The sequence below is a fragment of the Haliaeetus albicilla genome, chromosome 9, assembly GCF_947461875.1.
Source record: "Haliaeetus albicilla chromosome 9, bHalAlb1.1, whole genome shotgun sequence".
NCBI classification, from domain to species: Eukaryota; Metazoa; Chordata; class Aves; order Accipitriformes; family Accipitridae; genus Haliaeetus; species Haliaeetus albicilla.
Window position 1 is genome coordinate 38,153,764 of NC_091491.1, and position 21,778 is coordinate 38,175,541.

At 49.5% G+C, this 21,778-nt stretch overlaps 1 protein-coding gene across 7 annotated transcripts in view; it reads left to right on the top strand.

Moving 5' to 3' along the window:
• Nucleotides 1-1,478: 1,478 nt before the first annotated feature.
• TNIK (TRAF2 and NCK interacting kinase) overlaps nt 1,479-21,778 on the top strand; it is a 167,672-nt gene continuing 147,372 nt past the window's right edge. For 6 of the 7 annotated variants that reach the window (XM_069792724.1, XM_069792729.1, XM_069792726.1 and 3 more), the window contains exon 1: nt 1,480-1,860. In XM_069792724.1, the coding sequence (XP_069648825.1) occupies nt 1,804-1,860 (57 nt within the window). In that variant the 5' untranslated portion in view covers nt 1,480-1,803. Of the gene's footprint in view, nt 1,861-21,778 lie in introns of all 7 variants that reach the window. The other variant, XM_069792725.1, reaches the window with a different exon arrangement.

Here is a 21,778-nt window from a genome sequence, read left to right on the forward strand (position 1 = left end):
TGATTTGTGGCTTGGAAAAAGGGGATAAATTCAGGCAGGCTGCTGTCACTGTGGGCTGTGCAGCCCTGTGCGCCTCACCCACGGCAGGCGACTTCCGCTACCTGCCACTTCAGCAGCTCATTACAAAAAAAAAATAAAAAAAAAATCACGTTCTGCTGCGCCCTCGCAGCCCTGCAAGCCGAAACACCGGTGCTGCCTCTCCTGTCCCCAGCTCTGTTGCGATCAGGACTAATAACGCTAATAAACCATTAATGCAGCCCCTCTGCTGCGGGCTGTCCAGCGAGCAGAGGGTGGAGGCACCAGTGGCCCTGACTTCTGCAACCACCTCGACTTCTCCAACCACCTCGGCGGATCCTGTTGCTCCTGGGGAGGTTTCGGCAGCTCCTTCTGGTCTTTTGTCCGTCTGTCCCTTCCAGCCCAGCCCGGAGAGGCCGCACCTCCGGCACCGGCTGCAGCACGCAGCCTCCCCGCCACTGCACGATTGTTTGTAATACAATTTCTTTTTTTTTTTGAAGCACATCTCCGACCAGAAAGTGTAAGAAAATCCCATCCGCCTGCCAATTGACTCATGTGTAGGGTTTCCGCTTCCCAGATCTGCATATTGTAAGCTCCTGACACAAGTTGATGTTGTAAGTACAGCTTCCATACGGTTCTCTCAAAGGCAACAGATTTTTTTCTACATATATATTTATATACGGCACCTGGTTTGGCAGAAACCATGTCCGAAAAAGGGAACTACGGAAAACAGTAGAAGCTGAATCTACCTAGCTATTGCTGGCTTTGGAGGGGTTTTGGCCAATTCCAAAGACAGCGTGAATCTCGTACTCTTACTCAGGAACGGCGTGGGAGTCGACAGGGCTAGGACGGCTCCCGAGCGCAGAGGGAACCGGTTGTGACCCGGATCTGGCTCCTGGATCCGTCGGGAGAAGGGACGCTTCTCGACCCGAGCATCCCGCGGTGCATCGAGCAGCCGGCCGGCCGCTCCTTTGGCACCACGCAGGACCAGGCCCTAAGCGCTTCCCGACACTCCAGCCTGGCCGAATTTGGGTCCGGCACCTGAAATTGGGCGCCTTTTCCCACCAGACCCGACGGGCGCGACTGCTCCGGTAGCGGGGGGTACCCCGGCTTCTTCCCTCCCGCGGGGGTCCGCCTGCTCCCCAAACCCCCTTTTGCGGGGGCTTTGCCGTGAGGCGCCGCAGGGCTGGAAGAGCCCTCAGGACGCGCGATCCGCTTCTCGCAGCCCTTATCCTCAAGCCGCAACCCCTCCGGAGGGTCCCCAGCCCCCCAAAAACCCCCCAAAACCCCCAACCCGTCGTCCCTCCGGCGACTACCACACCGACCCCCTCCTCGCCTCCCCGTTTCCCGCTCTCCCCCTCAGAGAGGGCAGCGGGGCGGGCGGGGCCCTGCCCGCCCCCGCCCCCTGGCGGCGGGGCCCGGCACCGCCCCCGCCCCTCGCCGCCGCCGCCGCCGCCGCCGCCGCCGCCGCCCCCTCCTCCCCCGGCCGTGACAGACAGCTCCGGCGGCGCGCTCGGCCCGGGGAGGCGGCGATGCGATGCGGCGCCGCCGCCGCCATCCCGGCGCAGCCCGCGGCGTGCCCTGCCTGCCGGCAGCCGGCGGCCGCCCCTAAGCCGCGCTGCGGGCGGAGGGGCAGGGGCGGCTGCGGAGGTTTCCTCCCCCTCCTCCTCCTTGCCGGCTCGCCGCATGAGGAGAGGCGTTAAGTAGCGCCAGCGCCGCGGCGGCCGCCACCAACTGCCCGCTCGGTGGCGGCGGCGGCGGCGGGGCCGCCTGGCCGGCGGTGGAAAGATGGCGAGCGACTCCCCGGCGCGGAGCCTGGACGAGATCGACCTCTCGGCGCTGCGGGTGAGGCGGGGCGGGGGCCGGGGGGGACGCGGGAGCGGTACCGGTACCCCCACCCCCCACCCCCCATCCATCCATCCATCTCCCGGTGTGTGTGGGGGGGGGGATGCGGGTGTGTGTGTCTGCGCGCCTGCACGTATGTAAATACGGCTGTGGAAGGGTGTGCGTGCCTACAGCCGTGTGTACGCATGTGTGTGTGGATCCTCACACATGTGTGTGTGCCTGCGCCCGCGGGTCCGGCCGCACACCCGGGTCGGGACGGGCGTGCGCAGGTGTGTGGGGATCTGTGTGGGGATCTGTGTGGGGATCTGTGTGGATCTGTGTGGGGATCTGTGTGTGCAGTCACGCACAGACGGACAGGGCACCCTGGAGCCGGGTTACCTGGAGCGGGGCTGCTCCCCAAACCCAGGTTTTTCCACACCGCCACAGCCCACCCCCTTCTCCCCCTCAGCCCCTCCATCCATCTCCCGCCGTGCCCCTTCGCCCTCGTCTCCTCCTCACCCCCTTCCCTTGAAAACGAAGCGTCGTGTACCCTTGAAATGTCGGGCTCCTCAAACGTGTCAGCCTCTGCGTGGGCTGTGGCCTGATGTTCCCCCCCCCCCCCCCCCCCCCGGCCCCGCTCCCGGTCTATTTTTCCTGTAACTTTCTTCCTTTTCCCCCTTTCTCCATCCTTTTGGTGGTAAGAACGGCTAGTTGGTCATGAGCACGGGGAGTCATTTAGGGGAGCGGCGTTTATTTGGGAGGCAACAGCGAGGCTGCTTCTCTCAACCTGCTGGCATAGAGAAATAAATAAAATTAAGCAGAATCCACTGGAGACTTGCACAAGTGTATTTTTAGAAATATTATTTGCTTCAGTGCAAAAAAAAAAAAAAGGCTATCTTTATTCACTTGCCCTACTTTCTTCCTGGTGAGTTTCTGGTTGATTAATAGTGTAAATGATTGCTCAGCAATACACAGTGTAGATGAGATTGGAGCAGGGGGACCACCCAGCTGAAAAACAGACCTGGAGCTCTTGTTTCCCCTCTTAGGTGGAAGGTGCCTTGGGAGAGAGGTTGCTGAAGCTGGTGGAGTTAAGCCAGGAAAGCAGTATCATCTGGGAGGGGAATGGGAACCCTCTCCTTCTCCCCCAGACCCTGAAAATCAGATTTTTTTTTTTTGTAATTTTTTTTTTTTAACATCTGCATTACGAAGTTTATTTGAACTAGGGCACCTTTTCTTTTTAAAACTGTATCCACACACGCTTAGGTATTTTTTCCTCTGTTTGTGGCTTCTTAGCAGCAATGCGCACCACATACAGTCAGGGTTTTGTTTTCGCTTTAGGAGGAAATGTATATTCCCTCCCTCCCCCTGAGACCCACTGACAGCGCCTGGTCTGCGAGCAGAGCGGTGCTGGCGTTTCAGGGTAACTGGAGACAAGGGGACCTGAAACCCCCCGACTGACAGCAGGGTGGGGGTGCAAAGCCGTGTCCCCCTTCCCAGCCACGTCCCCCTTCCCAGCGGTGGCTGCTCCGGCAGGACCCCGGGGACTGCAGCGGGGCTGCCCGCTTCCCAAGCTCCTGCCGCTTGGGCCTCTGCACCCTTCTGAGGGGAGAGACCCGCTACGGCACTTTCCTGTAAATGACGAGAGATGTGTTGGTTTGTAAGCGAGACAAGAATAGGAGCTTAATTTGCCAAGGAATAGATCTTCTTCTAAACTAAGCTCTTTTAGCACTTAGAATAATTGTTAAAGGTCATAAATTCAGCAGATAGGGCAAGAAGCGTGAATCATTCCATGGGGTCTGAATCAGAAATCAATAGTAAATTTGCTGCCCGAGCACAAAACATGGCAGGGAGGAGTAATTTCCCAAGCCTTGCAGAATTTCATTTATGAGAAAAGAAGTGTCACATTGCTGCGGGTTTGTAGATGAGTCTGGATGGAGGAGACGTTGCTCTCGTGCCTACGTGTTTGAAGGGGTGAGGGGTGGCTGTGTGAAATGCTGGGAGCAGGTAGTGACTCAAAATTTGGCGGAGGGGATGGTTTCTTCCCGGCAGCGGGGAAAGGAAACGCTCGGGCCGCTTATCTCCAAGTTTGAGTCACCGAAATGTTCTCGGAGGCTGAGTTTTATGAACAACAAGCAAATGCATATAAAAAAGGTGGACTTTTGACTGCTGGTTGGCCCTGTCCTGGCTTCCCTGCTTCTGTCACAAGGGAGGAAGGTGGATCTGCAGGACGAGAGCGTGCTTTTGAAGGCTGAGCACGGCTTGGCACGAGCAGAACCCTGCACACCGTCATTCATTTCAGCTCGCCTCTGCCCGCTAGCTTATGGGCTAGCATTTGTAGAGCTGGGCTGAAAGGTAACATGGGAGGTAGCAGGCGCTTCTTTTTTTTGCCACGCTAGAGTTTAGCTTGGCCACGCAGTCGAGCTCCACCGCAGCAGCGCATCTGTTTGACGCGCCGGCGGCTGGGCCAGGAACAAAGCCCTGAATTCTGATTAAAATGCACGGCCTGGTGCATCGAGTAAGCACACTTCGGGCTCACTCCTGCCTTCTTTGCGACATGTTTCTATCCATCATTGTGCACCGTGCTCATTGCCATGGTACCCAAGCGTCCCCGTGTCGGTGCAGAGGGCTGAGCGTGCGAGGAAAGGGCAGGGTGAAGCCTTCGACATCAGAAAGATTCTTAAAATAGAGATCTTCTGGTGGTGGTGCTGGTAATGAGTATTGTTAATGTTGCAGAAAACTGTAATTTAAAATGATGAGGCCATTGAACAGGTAGTGCTGCATATTATACTGACAAGGGGATAAGATAAACTACATTATAATGTTCTTTTGTACGGGCTGGGAGATATTTTTGCTAGTCCACTCAGCATGTTTAATAGCCGAATGACCTGGCAGTGCTATTAGCAGAATAATGATTAACACGGGGATTCGCACAGGCTGTTGACAGGCGTGTTTGAGAAGCAGATTTTTGCAATAAAAGGAGAATGAGCGTGAGGAGGGATGCAGTGGGCCATGCTCTCTGGTGGTAAATGCACAGCTGATCCCAATAGGAGAGCAAGCAGAAAGATGGGGCTGGGTTTTGGGTTTTTTTCCACCCTCTTTTTTTTTTTTTTTTTTTTTTTTTTTTTTTGTCTCGGCAAATGCAAGAGCCTGTCATCTCTTGCTGAAGGCAGTGGCCTTGATCCTTCTAAAATATTCAGGTCAATAGCTTTTCCTGTGCTGCATCTGTCTGCAGGGCTGGGCCTCTGGCTGATGTACCAGTGGTGGCGGTGGGCTCTTCTGCAGTAGCTGCCACAGCTGGATTAATTTGGGGTGCTTTGCAAGGTGTGTGGGAGGTGATAAAAGCGCTCTGGGAGGAAAACTTTTCTCAAGGAGCTCGATAACCCACGGGGTGGGACAGGCCTGGGGCAAGCAGACCCCTCCACTCACAGCTGCTCCTTGTCTGCTTGGTGAGGGGCTCGCCCTGGGCTTGGATCTTGGCTGAAGGCTGGGGGCTTGCGAGGCTCACCTGGGTTGTACGGCTTGGCTAAGGGTTTCCTGCAAGCCTGGGAATTTAACAAGAGCCTTTTTGGGGAAGGAGTAATTGTTTTCTTCATGTACCTGGATGTTGCTTTTGTTTTGAACTCATTAACAAAACCCAAGCTTTTGTTATTTACTTTAGCAAAGTGCTGACCGTGCAGTCTCTGGAAACTGGATCCTAAAATCGTTAGTTGTTTTGGAAATGCTTGGCCTTTAATGCTCAGGCTTGGAGAGGAGACAGCACAGAATTAAGGAGCCGGTGGGTATTAGCTGTTGCTGGGAAGAATTGGATGAAACCCAAAAATGTCACTACTCTTCCTTTAGCTTTGCTTTGTATAGAAGTGAAGTTTCAGTGGCCATTTGTTTGCATTAGTTGATCATTGTCAATGAAGATAAAAGCTCTCATATTAAAAAAAAACCAACACAAAAACCAACCAAACATGCTGGTGTTGTCCTGTTTCCAGAACTTCATCAGTTTATGGCATATTTCAGCATCATTAAAGATTTAGGAGAAGTTCTAATGGGGGATAAGCGCTGCAAGCCACCACTCGGGAGCATTATCCTGGCAGCATTATGTTAGGTTTCTTCTTCCAGCATCTTTTAAAAAAAAAAAAAATCTGTAGCTCAACAGAATTTGGGCAGCTTTTGCAAAGGTCACCTTCCTAAATAGAAAGAGGAACAAATTTGACTAGAGATGACTTCTGGAGATTAAAAAAAGACATGAAAAGCTTATTTATTTGTGCTGTCTTTCACATAATATGCTACTATGCAAAATTTGGGACATACCTTCAACAAATAACTATATATAGCCACAATTCCTGATGGTAGGCACTCTCGGGAGTCTTCCGTCAGGGACTTCATCTGTCCTCTTCCAGGGTGATTCAGTGCATGTGTAAGCTATGGACCATGACTCTGTCCATGTACTTTGTACATTTTTGAGCCTTTTTTTTTAAACCATAAAACCTTGGCAACATAATACTCATCTCTGAATCATCTCAAAGGGATGACAGTGTCCAACTCTAACCCTTTTTTCTGCATCTTGGCTTCCATTCCTTGAGCCAGGACTGCCGATAGTGGTGCAGACATTTATCTTCTACACATGCATGCATATTCTTGTGTGTGTGTACTCATGAAAAGGTACAACAGAAACAAGGCTGACCTCTGTGGAATCCTTCTGCATGGTTGTTTTTTTTTTTTATTTCCCAGCTTTTGGAGTTGTGCAGCCCAGATGCTGCTCTTCTGCAGCTTTCCATGTGTCCTTTGGCACTGATGCTGTGGTTACTCTTCCTCATCTTTGGAGATCTTCTGCAACATGAAAGTGTATGGTGTTTCTAAAGGCATGGAGAGTCTCTGTTCTCACTAGTGTTCCTGTGCTGGTCAGCCATAAAAATTGATAATTTGGAGGGGATTTATAGCAAAACATGTGCTTGAGCAGGTTGCAGTTCGAGCACAAGCATTTTGTTGAATTGAGGTTTGAAGCAACAAAGAGTATTTGATTGGTGTGCGTATTTGAAATGAAGTGTCTGATTTTTAATCCATGCAAGAAGGAGTAGTTAGAAGAGGCTTTTATCCTTGCTATGTCAAGGTAGTTTTTATCTGCCAGGCTCTAGTAGATGTAGTGGTACAGTTTGTATGGGGTGAGGGGGGAAAGTGTTTCCGCTTGATCTGTAGGTATATCTCCACGAATGAATTGCCCAGCTAAGGCAGAGGTGTCCTTGGAAGTCATCATTCACGTGGGGCCAGGTCACACAAAAGCTGCTATCACCTCCTGGGCTCCGGCTCTGAGCTGCTGCTCCCTGCAAACCCTTGCCCGACTCCTTCTAATGCACCCCCGGTCATTTTGCAAGGGTAATTACATACATCAGCGGGAGTTCTCTGCCTCTGACCTGCAGACCAAGGACGGAGTATTGATCCCTGTCTCCTTTCTTCATGCTTCAAATATAAATGGGGAGAATCCTGTTAGATTTCCCATGCTTCCTCCGGTAAAGAGCTACCAACAGGCAAAAGGGCGCATGAGACATGGAGGAACAGCATCAGTAAAAGCTGTTGTGTCTTGGGGTGAGGAGGATGGTGTTGAGGGTTCAGGACCTATCTCTTGAAGGCAGCTTCTCACCCAGTGGTACCTGGGGAGCATACATGCCGTTTTCCCCTTGCTGCCAGCTGCAGAAGAGACCAGGAGTGTTGCGGGGCGAAGCGCAGACCCACAGCAGAGCTGTGCTGGGAGTCAGCACCGTTCCCTCTCCTGTGGCTTTGGCTGACTTTTCCTCCCCGCCGGCGGCGGTTTTGGCCCTGGCTACCCTGCTCGCCCACGAGAAGTGTAGAGCCTCCATCACATGAGGTTTCCATTTGCTAATGCTCAGGCATCTTCTTTGTTACCTGTCACACAGCCATTAAAGCAGGCTGTGGGTCGAAAACCACTAGCCCAAGTCATTGATAGCTCCATTAAATGAGGGGTTGTGTGTCCTGCTTATAAAGCCAGTAGCTTTGATTCCTCCCCCCCATCCCCTCCTCCTGTCCCTTTTTGTCACTTTGACTCGTGGCTGCACATTGGAACCGACGGGTTGTCTGCTCTGAGCTCAGGAAAACAATTTATGTCAGCGAGATTTGATGTTCTCCGTGTAAATTGCTTATGATTTCTGAAGGAGGATTGTCTAAGGAACATGGTCCTTGGGAAACGGAGACTCCCTCTCTCTCCCTGTTCCCCCTCCGTGGTGGTTTCAAGATGAGCCCTGCGAGGGGCCGAGCATCCCCTTCCCACAGAGGGATGAGGATGCTCAGCACGTAGGGCCCCAGCCCTGGGGTGCTCCTGCAATGGCTCGTTAGTGAAAGGAGAGGAAGAGCCACTGAGGTTGGAAAACACTGATAAAAAGTTTAGTCGAAACTCAGTTATATCTCTCTGCACACCTGATTTTATTTTGTAACGGCAAATCAGAAAACCTTCTTCCCCTTTGATCGAGAATGTTAATTTTCTGCAGTGCTTGCCAGAAGTTCAAGGTTGCGTGTTGGTAGTAAATGATGGATGATTGTAATCAGCCAGGTGGCACTGGAGTATCCAGATGCGTCTTGTGTAGCTGAGAACCGACGTTTCCTCCTTCCATACTAGGTGAGCAAACAGTGTGTACTGCCCTGTGCTCAGCTGCCGAGTTACCCCAAGTGCAGCAGAAGGCATGCACTTTGCTCTGCTGCAGATAACCAGCTCCCCTCTGCTACAGAAACCCTATTAGATATTAACGGCTTTGTGCGAACGCCACCCTCGCTCACTTGACGGTAAGTGAGACCTGAGCGGTTGACATGGTCCCCGTCCTTCTACGCACACACTCAGGCTGAAAACAACCATGGCCTCTGGCAAGCGCAGTAGCCGCTTAGTTAGTTAGCGGGCTGTGAACAGTGAGTTGCTCTTCTGAGTAAAGCCTTAGCAATGCGAGTTTAACATTCTCTTGGTTTTAAGCGCTGTTGCTGCAGCGAGGGTGGGTGGATGTGTTTCTGTTCACGTGAGCGCACGTGTGGTTTTCAGCTTCAGAGTGCATGAAACCTTTTGTTACGGGTTTTTTTCCTTCCTCCAGCAATGGCATTTCAGAGTGCAAAACAAAAGAAATCGTTCTGAAAGCAACACTTTTTAGAAGCAAGGGATGTTGCCTAGGATGTATATTCCGTTATAAACTAACAAAGAATCAAAAATGTAATTTAGGTGGCTGACACTTCCCCCCCCTCCTTTTAAAAATTCTTTTTGCTCGTAATTTTGAAACTCAGCAGGAAAAAGCCTACTGCCAGCTGAGTCATGTGTTTAGTCCATGACAGAAGTGACTGTTTGGGACCATGCCCTTAATCTGCTGGATGGAGACTTTCGGATGCATTGGAGGCAGTAGAGCCTTTGCCGAGAAAGAGATCGCACAGCTTGAATCTAATAAAATGTGTCTAATAACTGCTGTAGCATGCTACAGAAATACAGGAGATCAAAGATTTGGAGGCATTTGTTTTCATAATTTGTGGGTCAGATCCTTGCAGGACTAATTGGGTGCCGTTTGATGTCCAGGCAACAACAGAAATCTCCCTGTAAATCAGAATATATTTGCCTCTTCTTTTCTCTTTTGTACACTAGCATAAAAGCTTAGTATAATTTTGAGATAAACTGGCAAAAGCCAGGGTACAGATCTCCTCCCTACCTCACTGCCATCTTTCTTAGATGTATTACACTGCGGGCCATGTAGCTGATACAGTCACCAAAACAACTGCGTTTACCCAGTAGCTGGTGGCCCTTCTAATGTTGACACTCCAGGAGCACTAAGCCTGCTGGTTATTGCCTACTGTGCTTCTGCTCCCCAAAGCATGAACTGAGATGAAACCAGAGAATGAGCTTTGATGGTGCAGTTTGTAGCATCTCTCCCCAGTTGTGGCTCACTAGTCGTGATACCCAGCTGGTATTTCAGCTTTGCAGGTGGTCACTCCCAAAACACAGCAATCAGATATGCTGTGTGCTTGGTGGGGGCACTTACAAAGTTCTTACATATATAAAAATAATATATATACACAACATTATATATATAAATATATATAAAAATAAGCATGGCTCTAACTGTTCCCTCTTGAGTGGAGTAGGACAGCATGGTTGGGCTAGTGTGGCTATGAATGGCACAGCCTGTGTCCTTGTACCTGGCACATAAACCATCTTCAAAACACTGGCCAAAACTTCCCAAGCTACTCACTTATATGGGAGATGTTGAATTAGCCGTAGACCTGTTATCACACGTGAAACCTGGCTGGAAAGGAAGGGGCACTGCCCTTAAACTTGTGGTTTTTGTGTTATATCCTCCCACTGAATACTCACGGTAGGTGTTCATGGGGGGGCTTTTCTCATGTGTCTGCAGATGCCACCATTTTGGGAGGAAAGAAAGATGGGTGTGCAAGGAAACTGTGTTCTTGGAGCAAAACCAGAGGCCAAGGCAACAAAATTAAAAGGGCTTTAAATGCATTTTCTGGCTTTGCAGACAGGCTGTCTTCACTGCAATAAATCTTCAGCCTTTACATATTGATTAGCTTCAGTAAATAGTGTGATGACTCTGCTCTTCCTATTGCTATTCTGCGGGGATCGGTGTGTTAGTGTGGCTGAAGAGGCTGTAATAGCTAAATGGGATTCCAGTAGTGAGAGCAGTTTACAAATGCTCTCCAAAGTGAGCCTCACAGCCAGTGCAACTGTGTTTGACTGCTATAAACATAAACATAGAGTGCTCCACTGGTGACTGGGCTGGTAATGGCTGTGTTTTCTAATGGGCAAAACTGTTCCCTGAGCCAAGTGCCCTGCAGTGACTGTGCCCCCTGCCCTGGCAGGGATGCCGTCTCCTCCTGGGTCGCTGGTTGGGGAGCTGTGATGGGTACTTTGTGTGGAGGGTGAGTGAAGGGAGCAGGAATGGAGGGGAGAGGCTGGAGTCCTGTTAAAAGGTAGGGCTGCTTGGCTAGAAAATAGAAAATGGCTGAAAATGCCTCCTTTTCTACCTGCTCCGCTCAGGGCTTGTACTAGTTTCTTCAAGATTCATGTGTCGCTGGGCATAATTTGAAGTGATTTTGTTTGTTGGGCTTTGCCCCCGCTTTTGGAGGCAACAGCGTGGTGTGGCAGCCTGAAGGTGGTTGTGTTTGAGCACTGGGCAAGCCCTGGATCCTTGGAAAATCGTCATGGTAAAGTATGGACCGAGCAGGAAGGTGGCAGGAACAGCAGCTTGTTGTCCCTGCGGAGCAGCAGTGGGAGGAGGGATGGGGAGCTGCTTTAGATACTAGATGCCGTAGCTGAAAACCCATCCAGAAGACTTCCCGTTGGCATGCCCACGTTTTGTGACAACCTGTAACTACACCGTGGTGAAAAAGCTCTTCCAGAGGCAGCTTGGGCCATGAGGTGAAATCCCAGGTTGCTCTGGAGACAGTGGATGGAAGGATAGGATGGAGCAGATGTAAAATTACCATAACAATATACCTTTAATTCAACTTGAAGGAAATAATTGAAGACTAGTTGTCGCTTATGATGGTGACCTCTGCCAAGATGACTCATGCTGCAATATAATATGAGTCACTTGTTGATGGCCTGTTCAGGAGAAAGTGCCAAATCCTGGTAGCTTCTTCATTGTGTGATATAAAAGACAGGATGAAGAAGGGCGTTCAGGATATTGTTGCCTAAAAATAGCTGATACTTAAGAGCACTGAAGCACCTTTACTTGGCTCTGGGGGACTCTAAGATGAAAAGGCAAAGGCCCTGAGCAGAAATGCTGCTTCTTCTTTGGCCTCGGTTTAAGAGCCACACGACACACTTTGTACCTCTCCTCCCCAGCCTTCTGCGCTGACGTGATGTTGCCTGAGGGTGGGGACCTTGATAGCTCTCTCCTTCCCGCCAGACATCTCAGCTGGCCGGAGGGCATATGCCCGCTGGTGGGAGGGAGGTGGGTAGGTGCTAAATTGCGCAGTAAGCACGGAAAGCCGTGACCCCCTCTGCAAAGGCTGCCGGGCAAGAGCTTAGCAGGGGGAGGGAGGTCTTGGGAGGAGGCTGGCTGATGGGAGAGCAGGAAGGTAGGAACAAGATCCTCCATGGGAAGGTCCTTGGGATGCCACCGATGGGGAGCCCTGGGCTGGAGACCTGCAGTTAGGAGCCTGGGGGGGAAGGAGGCAAAGAGCTAACAGTCTGTGGCTGTGTCGTCCCCTGCAGCAAGGGCTTTGCCAGGCACAGTCTGTCCGTGAACACCTTGCCTCCGACGTCTGCCAAATGGGTGCAGGATGCGAAGTTTTTTTATGGCTATAAGGAACCTGTGGTGCTCCTGCAGCAGTTGACTTGAGCACTCACTTGTTAATCATCTACTAGCTGTCTTAAATGCTTCCTTGTACTGAACTAGCGTTTTTCCTCAATAAATGAGGTTTTGCAATCCACAGAGCCTGGTCCGAAGGCACTTGTGACCAGGGGCAGGAGCTCACCAAGAAGCAATAGGTGGATTAGCTCCTGGGCTCAGCCTGGGGGTCGGTGCCCCAGGCACGCTCTTCTCTGCACTTTCACGTAGCAGAGGGGCAAGAGGAAGGTACAGCAGAGGGGCACCTTGCTCCTGGGAAAGGGTTTCTAACTTGTCAAAAGCTTGATGATTTTGTCTGCGGTCATGAAATCCCGTGAAGTCCTGACACCAAAAGTTAACCTGAGAGGGGTGTATTTTTTTCCTAGATCTCGTAACTGTAGAGAAGTGTGGAAAAAAGGCCTTCCTGAAAGATCATAATCCAAAGGCCAACTAGAAGACTCCAAGTAGTTTATTGAAAATTCAGAAGAAAAAATGGTGCTAAATATGTGAGGCCTTGCCTTCTTTCTTTCCCGAGTAATGTACCACAGCAGCTGGAGATCCCTGAGCTGCTTCTGCCATGCTTTATTTTCCAGGTGAGAAGCTCTCTACCTCCACCGTCCCTCACCTCTACCACCTGCTTCAAGGTCTATCTTGCCCTCTGGACCTTGCCTGTTTGTGGTCCGGACTGGACTACCAGATCCTGCTGCCTTACGCAGCACCAGCATGGTCCTCAGGGAGACAAGAGGGTGGTGGTGAAGGGCTGTGCAGGAAGGTTGGAGCTTGAGGAGATGAGAAGGGATGGACCTGAAGGAGGAAAGCTTTGCACCCACGTGTTGCTGTCAAGGCAATGCAAAGCAACCAAAGGACGTTAAATGTACGAGTGGTTGCGTTGCAGAAAATTGATGTGTAGTACCCTAGAAACAGATCTATGAGGGGCAGAGGGACATCTCTTCCTGGAAAGAAACTGCCAGTGAGGTGGGACCCAAATCTTCTACACACCTTCATTTTGTCTTGCTCCTTTGATAATTATCATCCTCTTCTTTAGCAAGTTCCCACCATTGGCGTAGTGGTCCTGCTGCTGTGGTAGCTCTCAGGAGCTCTCATCATGCCTCTCTTGCCATCCTTGTCAGCTTCAGCACTGGGGGGACCCACAGTAAAGAGGGTTTTTGCTCTTTGGTAGGGCAAACCAGTGCGGTAGGTTTTCACTGAGCCACTGGATCCGGGGTGCCAGCTCTTCCTGGGGTGATCTCCAGACTGGCCCTTAGAGCTGGCCCGAAAGGACCATAGTTTCTTTGCCATGAGTGGAGCTGGGGTTGCTGCGTTGGGGTAGAGCACTACAGGCTGAAGGATGGCTGGACTGCCTCTCTGTCATGTCTTACACAAGTTCGGGCCTGGGAAGGCCAAATGTCCTTTACATGGAGACCTGCGCTTCCAAGGTGTACCAGCTCACATTCTCTGAGAAGGGGCATTACGCTTTTCAATAGGCAAAGGTTTTATCAATCGTGGTTCAAAGGGAGGGATGCCTTGTAGGTGGACAGACCGTACCCCGCCCCCCCCCCCCCCCCCAACGGTGTGGTTGACAAAAGAGATGGGGCGTAAGTTCAAAGCTGGAGACTCTTTCTCAAGACTCTTTCACAATAAGCTGTGGTTTTGCTTTTGCTGGTTGATGACCTCTTCCGTGCTGCTGGTGTAAAGCAAAGTGCCTGCACAGAGGAAACGTCCTCGAGAGAAGATGCAAGAGCCCTGCTCATTATCAGAAACGAGTAAAACTGCTCCAAGCTAATCTGGCTGCCTAAAAATAGAAGTGGCGGTAGGGGGAGGGACTGTCTTCTGTGTTCGTTTGCCCTTGATTTTCATGACATTTTGCTGCTCTATATTATGTGTCTTGTAGGGGAGACTGTGTGTCCTGGTCACACTGGAGCAATTCACAAGAGCACGTGCTCATGTCAAAATCCATCGGGGAGGAAGGCCGAGAAGCTTGTTCAGGGTCTAGTAGTTAACTCGCAAAGTGCAGTTATTCAGGTTTGCTCCCTCATTCTCCTGCTCCTCACAGGTTCACAGCCTCTCCCTTGGTGTGATCTTGAAGTCTTCCCTGGGGCAGGTCTGAAGAAGCGATGTGACTGGCAGTGAGGCTGTGGGGTGAGATGGATCCCTGGTGCTGCAAGGTGGTGGGAGCAGGGGCCATCCATCATACGTGCACCTCGCCAGAGAGAGTCATACCGCAGCTGAAGGTTGCAGCGTCTACTTTGCAGTTAAGGAAAAAAAAAAAAAGTCAGTTATGAGACTTAATTACTGTGTTATTGTTATTCAGCATTTAAAACCCAAGTTTCATAACTGCCTTGTGATATCAGCATTTATGTTCTTTGTCAGTATTATGCAAGCAGCTCACCTTGTGATCATGAAATACTGAAATGTGCTTTCTAATGCTCACCCTCAATGAGTCCATAAAACCTCTTCTGCTTTCCATTAATTATGGAACAATAGGGCATTTTTCTCTTCTCTTTTAAAAAGAGCTGAGCCTTTTTTTTTTTCTTTTTCTTTTTTTCTTCCAAGTTCTTGGGCCTGCTGCTCCTCTGAGACCTTTCTGTTCCATCTGGCTGGGCTGGGGTGGACATACCTTCCGTCCTCCACGGCACTGCCTTTTGCCACTTGGGGGGGAGCAGAAGGTTTGTGGATCCATCTAGGAGCAAAGGTCTTGCTGTACTGGAGCAGTCCCAGCTGGCACAGTGGCTATTGCTGGCACTGGTGCGGCTGATGGCATCTACCTACAAGGTTAGCTGAGGCGACTGGGAAAGATGGGAACGTGTCGGGATGGGGTGACTTTCCTTCCTCCCCCAGAGAGCTGAAATATTACTGTGCTTGTTGTTTTCCAACTGAAAGTGTCTACTGACACCAGAAGGAGACCTTCCTGCATCCCACCAGAAGTGCTTGGCGTGCCCCCCAAAGGCTGCAGTGCCAGGGCAAAGCAGAGGAGGAGGGTGCTGGGAGCGAGGGCCCTGAGCTGGGCTCTGGTCTTATCTGTGGGAGCATCTCTGCTGGGTCTGGATTTTCCCCACCTCCACATCCAGCTTTTGTAGGACAGTGAAAGTAGACTTTTAGTTTTTCTTCTGATCAGTCCGGTTCTGCTACTCAGAGCAAGGGTGGGAAAGGGAAGGTTATTCTGTTTTGTGGTGATGTTGCCTATGGGGTAGTTCTGCAGGTGGCTAGCTAGAGGTGGTGGGGTCTCTCAATGCTTCATTGGAAGAGTCTTGCATGATTTCCTTGACTTATAGAGACCCAGAATTTAATGTTTCTTCCAAGCTTTTTCAAGAAGAAAGAAATCGTTGGATTTTTTTCTTCCCTGTAGAGGGAAAGAATTAAAGTATTTCTCTAAGCACAGATGTGGAGTGCAATGTGGTTCAGTTTGCCTGAATACACTGAAGAGGATGTGTCTCCAGGCTCCGTGGCCAGTGCTGCTTCTCCACTCTTTCATGCTTTGCTTTACATACACATCCGGAGATGCGTAACTCTTTTCAGATGCTAATGAGGAGTTTATAGATAAGATCCCCTGTGAGGAAAGGAATGCTAGGATGGTCTCATAGCAGGGGAAATCAAGGCGAGGAGGGGTCAAGCATCTTCCCTAGATTCACTTACAAGCGATGCAGCCCTGGCAGAGTTGAGAGCAGAAGTTCAACCCGCTGGCCTCTCATCCTGTGCCGTAGCCATTAAACTATGCTCTCCTAAGATTAGATAATGTGTGTTTTTGGTGTCTGCAAGACTTCATGAGCAAATTCCTTTGAATAAATGCTTTTCTTGTATACTTGCCAACACAGAGTGAGGTTTGAGACATGAGGGAAGGGAAATAACTTGCAGGTGTCAATTTTCAGGAGGGAAATCAAATGGGGAGATAATACCCAACAGGTTAGAGTTCTTGGAAGGACTCAGTGGTGAGGAACCCATCCTGCCTGCATCTCTGTTTCAGAGTAAGTGATGTGGGGAACCCAAGGCGCAACCGTGCTGCCAGCAGCCTGCCACAAGTTTCAATACTACCAAACAATCCGGATCTCTGGCAGTGCAAGATGTGGTGCTGGAGTTAGTCTGGGCCCTGGGATAGAGGCTAAAGGTATCAGGGCTAACTTCATGCCTGAATGTTGGGGTTCTTGATGGATCCAGTTGCAGAACTCTGAATTTTCGTACAGTGTGCATTGTAATAGTATGGTACTCGGTGTCACCCTGACTGAAAAGTCTGTCCTGGCTTCAGAGCACTTGCAGTCTGGGGAAGCACCGATAGCTCAGCTGGTTTCTCAGCATGATGAAATATTCCTTTCCAATACATCAGGTCTTCAGAGGAGGAAAGGATTACAAAGGCATCGTGGTCTCATAGTAATTTGTCTTCTTGCTGTAGCCGGGGGCTGTAAGGTGGACCAGAGCTCAGCTGTTGTCTTACAATAAAGCTGCTGCAGCTGCCCTCCCTTCTGAGCAGGAGAGATGGTGATGGGCCAGCTGGGTCTGCTAGGTGGGATGAGGTGATGCTGCCTGCTGGGTGCTGCAGACAGCTCTTTGAGGACTTAGGGTGGCCTGGCGGAGTTTCTTGTGCTATTTATTTTACTTTCTGAGACAGTGTGTTGTTGCTGAAACTCTTGCATGGATCTGATTTCTGGTTGTGAGCACCCTTATCTGCTTCTGTAGCCATTAGCTCTTTGTCTTGCCCACATGGGAAGCTGTAAGTTATTTCATCTGATAAGAATTTTCCTGTCAGCTCTGACATTTATTGTGGAGAATTCAAATTATTCTAGGAACTATAAAAGAGGGGATGGAGCCTGGAAATTACAGCTGAGAGGTTGTGTTCTTCTTCCCTGTGCAGACCAGCGAGATGTGAATGGGAAGTACAAATCTCTCCATGCATCAAGCCAGGGCTGAGTTCTTGGTGGTGTACGGTGTCTAGAAAGAAGCACGTGTCCTGCGATTTGTTTCCCTTTCCTTCCTTACTTTGTGCAGCATCATCAAAACGCTCCTTTTGGCCTTTTAAACTCATCAGCCTGCTTGTGAAATATTCAGAAAAGCTTGGGCTGAGTTTGCATCACTGTCAGTGGGTTGCATCCTTTTGGAGTGGCTTTGATCTGGCTTACTCCATGCTGAGTAATTTACACTCCTCTCACATGAGCAGCAGCTTCAATGGATATGCCGCCCTCTGAGAGTCTGGCCCTTGCAAGCTCTCTCAGTTTCTCCTAATGGCAAGCATTTAAATGGTATTAAAGCTGCTTATCTGAGTCTTGTGCTTTTTTAGAGTCATTAACACCTCTGCAAAGAAAGTGTAAAACTCTAGTAAAGCTGGTGGCACATTGCAATGGTTTGAATGGTTACGCGGAGTGCCGGGAACAGAGGGCTGGGCTTCCCGTGCTGGTGAGGGTTTTTAGGAAGGGTGCTGGTGGTGGGTGCAGTGCCCACGAGTGGGGAGCTGGTGCTCCCGCGCAGGGTGGGCATCACCCTTGGGAGGTGTTTTCCCCTTTGGCCGGGGGTCGGGGCTCTCTTCTGGGTGTGAGATCAGGCACCTCAAGTTTTTCTTGGTGGGTTGTTTCCCACCGCCCCTTGATTCCCCAGGGGTCAGAAATGTCTGTCTTCCCACATTTGCTGTATCTAGTTTAATGGCATGTTTCAAGTGATGTCAGCAATTTTCTTTTGAAGGATCTGTGCTATTCTGTTACCTTTACAAAGAGACATCGATGTTCAAGGGTGATCCCGCCATGAAATCATTCAAGAAAAATGAAGCTGGCTTTGTTCTTCACCTTGAACGTTGTCCTGTGCAGCAGCAGTGCCACAGTGGTTTGATCTTCTTCGTGGCCACTGAGAGGTCCCACTTGCTCTTGTCGCTTGGTCCATTGAGCCAGCTGAGCTCTGCACTGAATAACGGGAAATTATCATGACTAACGTTAGGCTGGTAGGAAAACTAATAGAGGTGAATAATAGCACAAGATACATGGAAATCAACGTTTTTCTCCTTGGAGGCTGTAGATGTAATCCACTTAATATTCTGTGGAACACAAGATTAATTTTCTTCAGCATAATATATGTGAGGGCTTTTCTTTTTAGTTTGCTGGCAGAGGCATCGCTGCATTGCTAAAGCTGAGTGCAAGGGATTAGGAGGGGGGAAGGATTCTGACCCAACTTCCAGAGGATTGAGGAACAGCAAAATCTGGCTAGAGGAGATTAAGCTTCTCCCTTGCCGGCAGGACTTTTCTGCAAGAAGTGTGGCTGGGACTGGGTGTCTTGCACGGGGATGGCCCCGTTGTGTTTGTTCATCGAGTTTTGCTGTGTGGTAGGGTATCTTTCAACTCTCTGGATGTCTAAAACGTTGGGGAATAGATCTGATTTGCTTTGACTGTGTGGTGAGACTCTCCTGGTGGGCTCCTGTCACAGAGCCGGTGTCTGCAGCATGTGGAAACCAGCTCCAGCCTTGCACTTGTCCTCCTTCATGACATACCTTTGCCGTGATTTTAATTCAGAGAACTGCTAAGCTTTGTAGAGGTTCCTTTAAAATAATAATAAAGCAAACCCCCTGTTCTTTTTCTTTCACAGGATGGAAAGAATGCAGTGACTTGCCAAGCTTAAAGAGGAGTAGATACAGCAGAAATAAATAAATCAAGCCCCTTTATTTTAAGTTGATTAACCTGATATGTTCATAGTTTTCTAAAATAAAATCCAGCCTCAGAGAGTTTATCAAATCAATTAACAATAATGGCAATTAATTTAGAAGCAGTTACAAATGTTTCCCATCCCCTTTTCACATCCGTACACCCACATGATTAATCTCACCGCTTACGACTGTGGGCCAAATCCTGCCTGGGGATGTGCAGTTGTCTCTTTTGGGTTGGAGAAGGTGGACCCGAAGAGCTTCCTCCATGCCTGAGCATGGGGAAGGACTGTGGGCAGGGTTGAGATGGGTGGCTGGTGGGTGCTGGGCTCTTGGGGCACCCTGTGCCTGCAGGAGGGCTTGGTCCGCTACCCAGTGGGATTTCTCTGTTGAAAATCCAAGTATTATGGACTTGCCCGTGTGTTTTGTTTTCTCATTTTGTACTGGTTTTCAGCAGGCTGGTACCTGCGGTCTTCCAGGACTTGCTTTGCTGCTGCGTGCATGTTGTGTTAATGTTTCCAGACTGCTTGTGTGAGCTAATAAAAAAAAAACCAAACCCTGGAGCTCTAGCAAAGAGCGTTTTGCTAGGCAGAGGCCAGATAATGTCATGGCTGGCTCCGGGGACCAGAGCTAGCAGAGAGCTCCCAAGGCAGGGAGGTGTCATGGGGCTGTAATTTGACAGGGAGCTCAGCTGATCCCGTAAAGCAAAACGTGGTGGTTGGATTCACGGAGCATCCTGGTGACTTGCAAAGCAAAACCAGTGCATCTTCCTGGGATGCCTGTGCGAGAAAGGTTCCTCTGCTTTGTTGTAGCTGAAGTGCTATTGAAATGTATATATCGAATGAACTAAACTAAATAATCCTTGCCCCCCAGCCTGACTTTAGTAATTTGGGGCATTGGGATTGGAAATAAAAAGCATCTCCCTGAATTTACAACAGTGTTTCACAATGTAAGAAGCCACCAAGAAATACAGAAGTCTTGCTATGGGAAAAACTTTACGACCTGGCAAAAAATTATTGCAAATCATTTCAGCAACTGTGGATCGTCCCTGACTTTCAGCCCATTTTTTTGGCATGCATCAGGCAGGAGCTTGTTTTTTGTTATGGGACCTTGTTTCCCCCCCTGTCCCAGTTCAAGTGAGCATCTGTCAAGACCAAACCTTCAGACTCCCTGCTGAGTCTGGCATTACTGGAGGCAGCCTGTGAAATGTAGGAAAAAGGTGAGAAGCCTTCCCTCCCCATTCCCCACAACTTGTTAACTCTCGGGTGAGAAAGGTCTTTCCAGATACGAAACACACAAATTAACATGTATTTGATATTCTTTTAAATAAATTTGCTGCTTTGTCAAAACAATTTTGTGTAAAAATGTGTTTATAATGCGGGGTTTGGGAGCTTGTGGAGTATAGTTGGCTTTTTTTTTTTTACAGTCTATCTTGCAGTGTTCTGCAACTAGTTGAATGCTCAATAATTCAAACGTGATTTGCTCCCCATATTGTCCTTTTTTGAAACTGTTGCTACCAGAGAGTTACCTGATCCTCTCCTGCTAACCAGCCCTTGCAGAGCCAAGCGTAAGGAGCTGATGACAAGTGACAGGCTGTGGGTAAACTCTTCGAAAAGCACTAAACCAGCAGATAACTCCATCTCCAGATGGTCTGTGAAAATTGGACTGGTGTGAGAAACTCTGCTGAATCCAGTAGGGAGGTGATGTTTCTCCAGACACATATGTAGGGACTCTGCCTTGTTTTCAACAACGTATTAAAAAGTAATGGCAATCACTTTAAACTGGGATGCAGTGATTTCTGATGGGCAAGGCTCTCCACTGATGTTGTCTCTCTTAAGACCAATGTGTAACTCTTGCTCCTGCTCCCTTCAGAAAGCATGAAGGGTTCCCAGCAGCTCCACGAGACCAAGCCCTCCCAGGTTCAGTACCTTTGGCTGTAATGCTCATCTGCTGCTGGGTGAACACAAATGGTCACAGCTCTGGCCCAGATGCTTTCTCAGCTCTCCCATGGCTTTAAGTCTCTCTGAGGCTCCTTGGCGTGCATGCATACATGCCTGGCCCGTATGTTGGTTGTTGCGCAGATCCCTGCTGTTGAAGGCTGTAGTCTTGGTGCCTCAGTGACACGACTGTTACATCCCTGTCAACTTTACCCTGGTCAGCTCAGCCCACGTCCTCAACCGTAACTTAAAAACAGACACAGAGGTGCAAAACCATCCTACTTTTAAAAGCAAAGGGTTTTAAGATTGCTTTGCTTTTTTTTGCTCCTAAATGCACCTGGAAGTGAGACTTTCTCCCATTTTAAGGCATTCCGCGGGCCACAACTCTCACTACACAGAAGGAGCAAGGCTGTCTTTTCTTGCCAAAGGCAATCCCAGTTGGCCAACCTCAGCAGTATCCTGTGAGTGTTGCAGAAGCTGGGATGTCTAGTCTGCGGTGACTTGGGAAGGTGCAAACTGGCTTCTGAGCTGTCACCCCTACAGACATCCACAGACCAAACCACAGACATGACCTGCTGTTGGGAGACTGAATTTTTGCCTGCGTGCAAGAGAGGGCTCTCTGCTTTTGGTATGAGCTTGGCAGCAACCTTGCTTTTCAAAGTGTGCCTCTAGGATTGGTATGTTAAGAGGCTGTAGTTCCTGAAACAGCTGCTTTGGTAAGTAATTAAACCAACTCCTCTGAGACCCCATAAACCTTTGACAGCATTTACTAGTAGGTAGCAATTTCAGCTTGATGCAAACATTTGCTGGCTGCGGTGAAACTCTTTATTTCTCAGAGGGATGAGATCTAAACATTTAGGAATAATATTTTATTGGTCTGAAACTGCAGATAAGTGACTTCCAGTGAGGAGAGTGTCCAGCTGCTGTGATCTAATTGATGTCTGCATCCGAAGAAGTGTGGTACAATACTAGTAGTGACTTTAGATCTTCTGGGGACTATAGATATGATTTATAATTGGCACTGTAGCTTTTTAGAGACACTGAGCTTAGCCAAGTCTTTTATATATTGTCCCGTT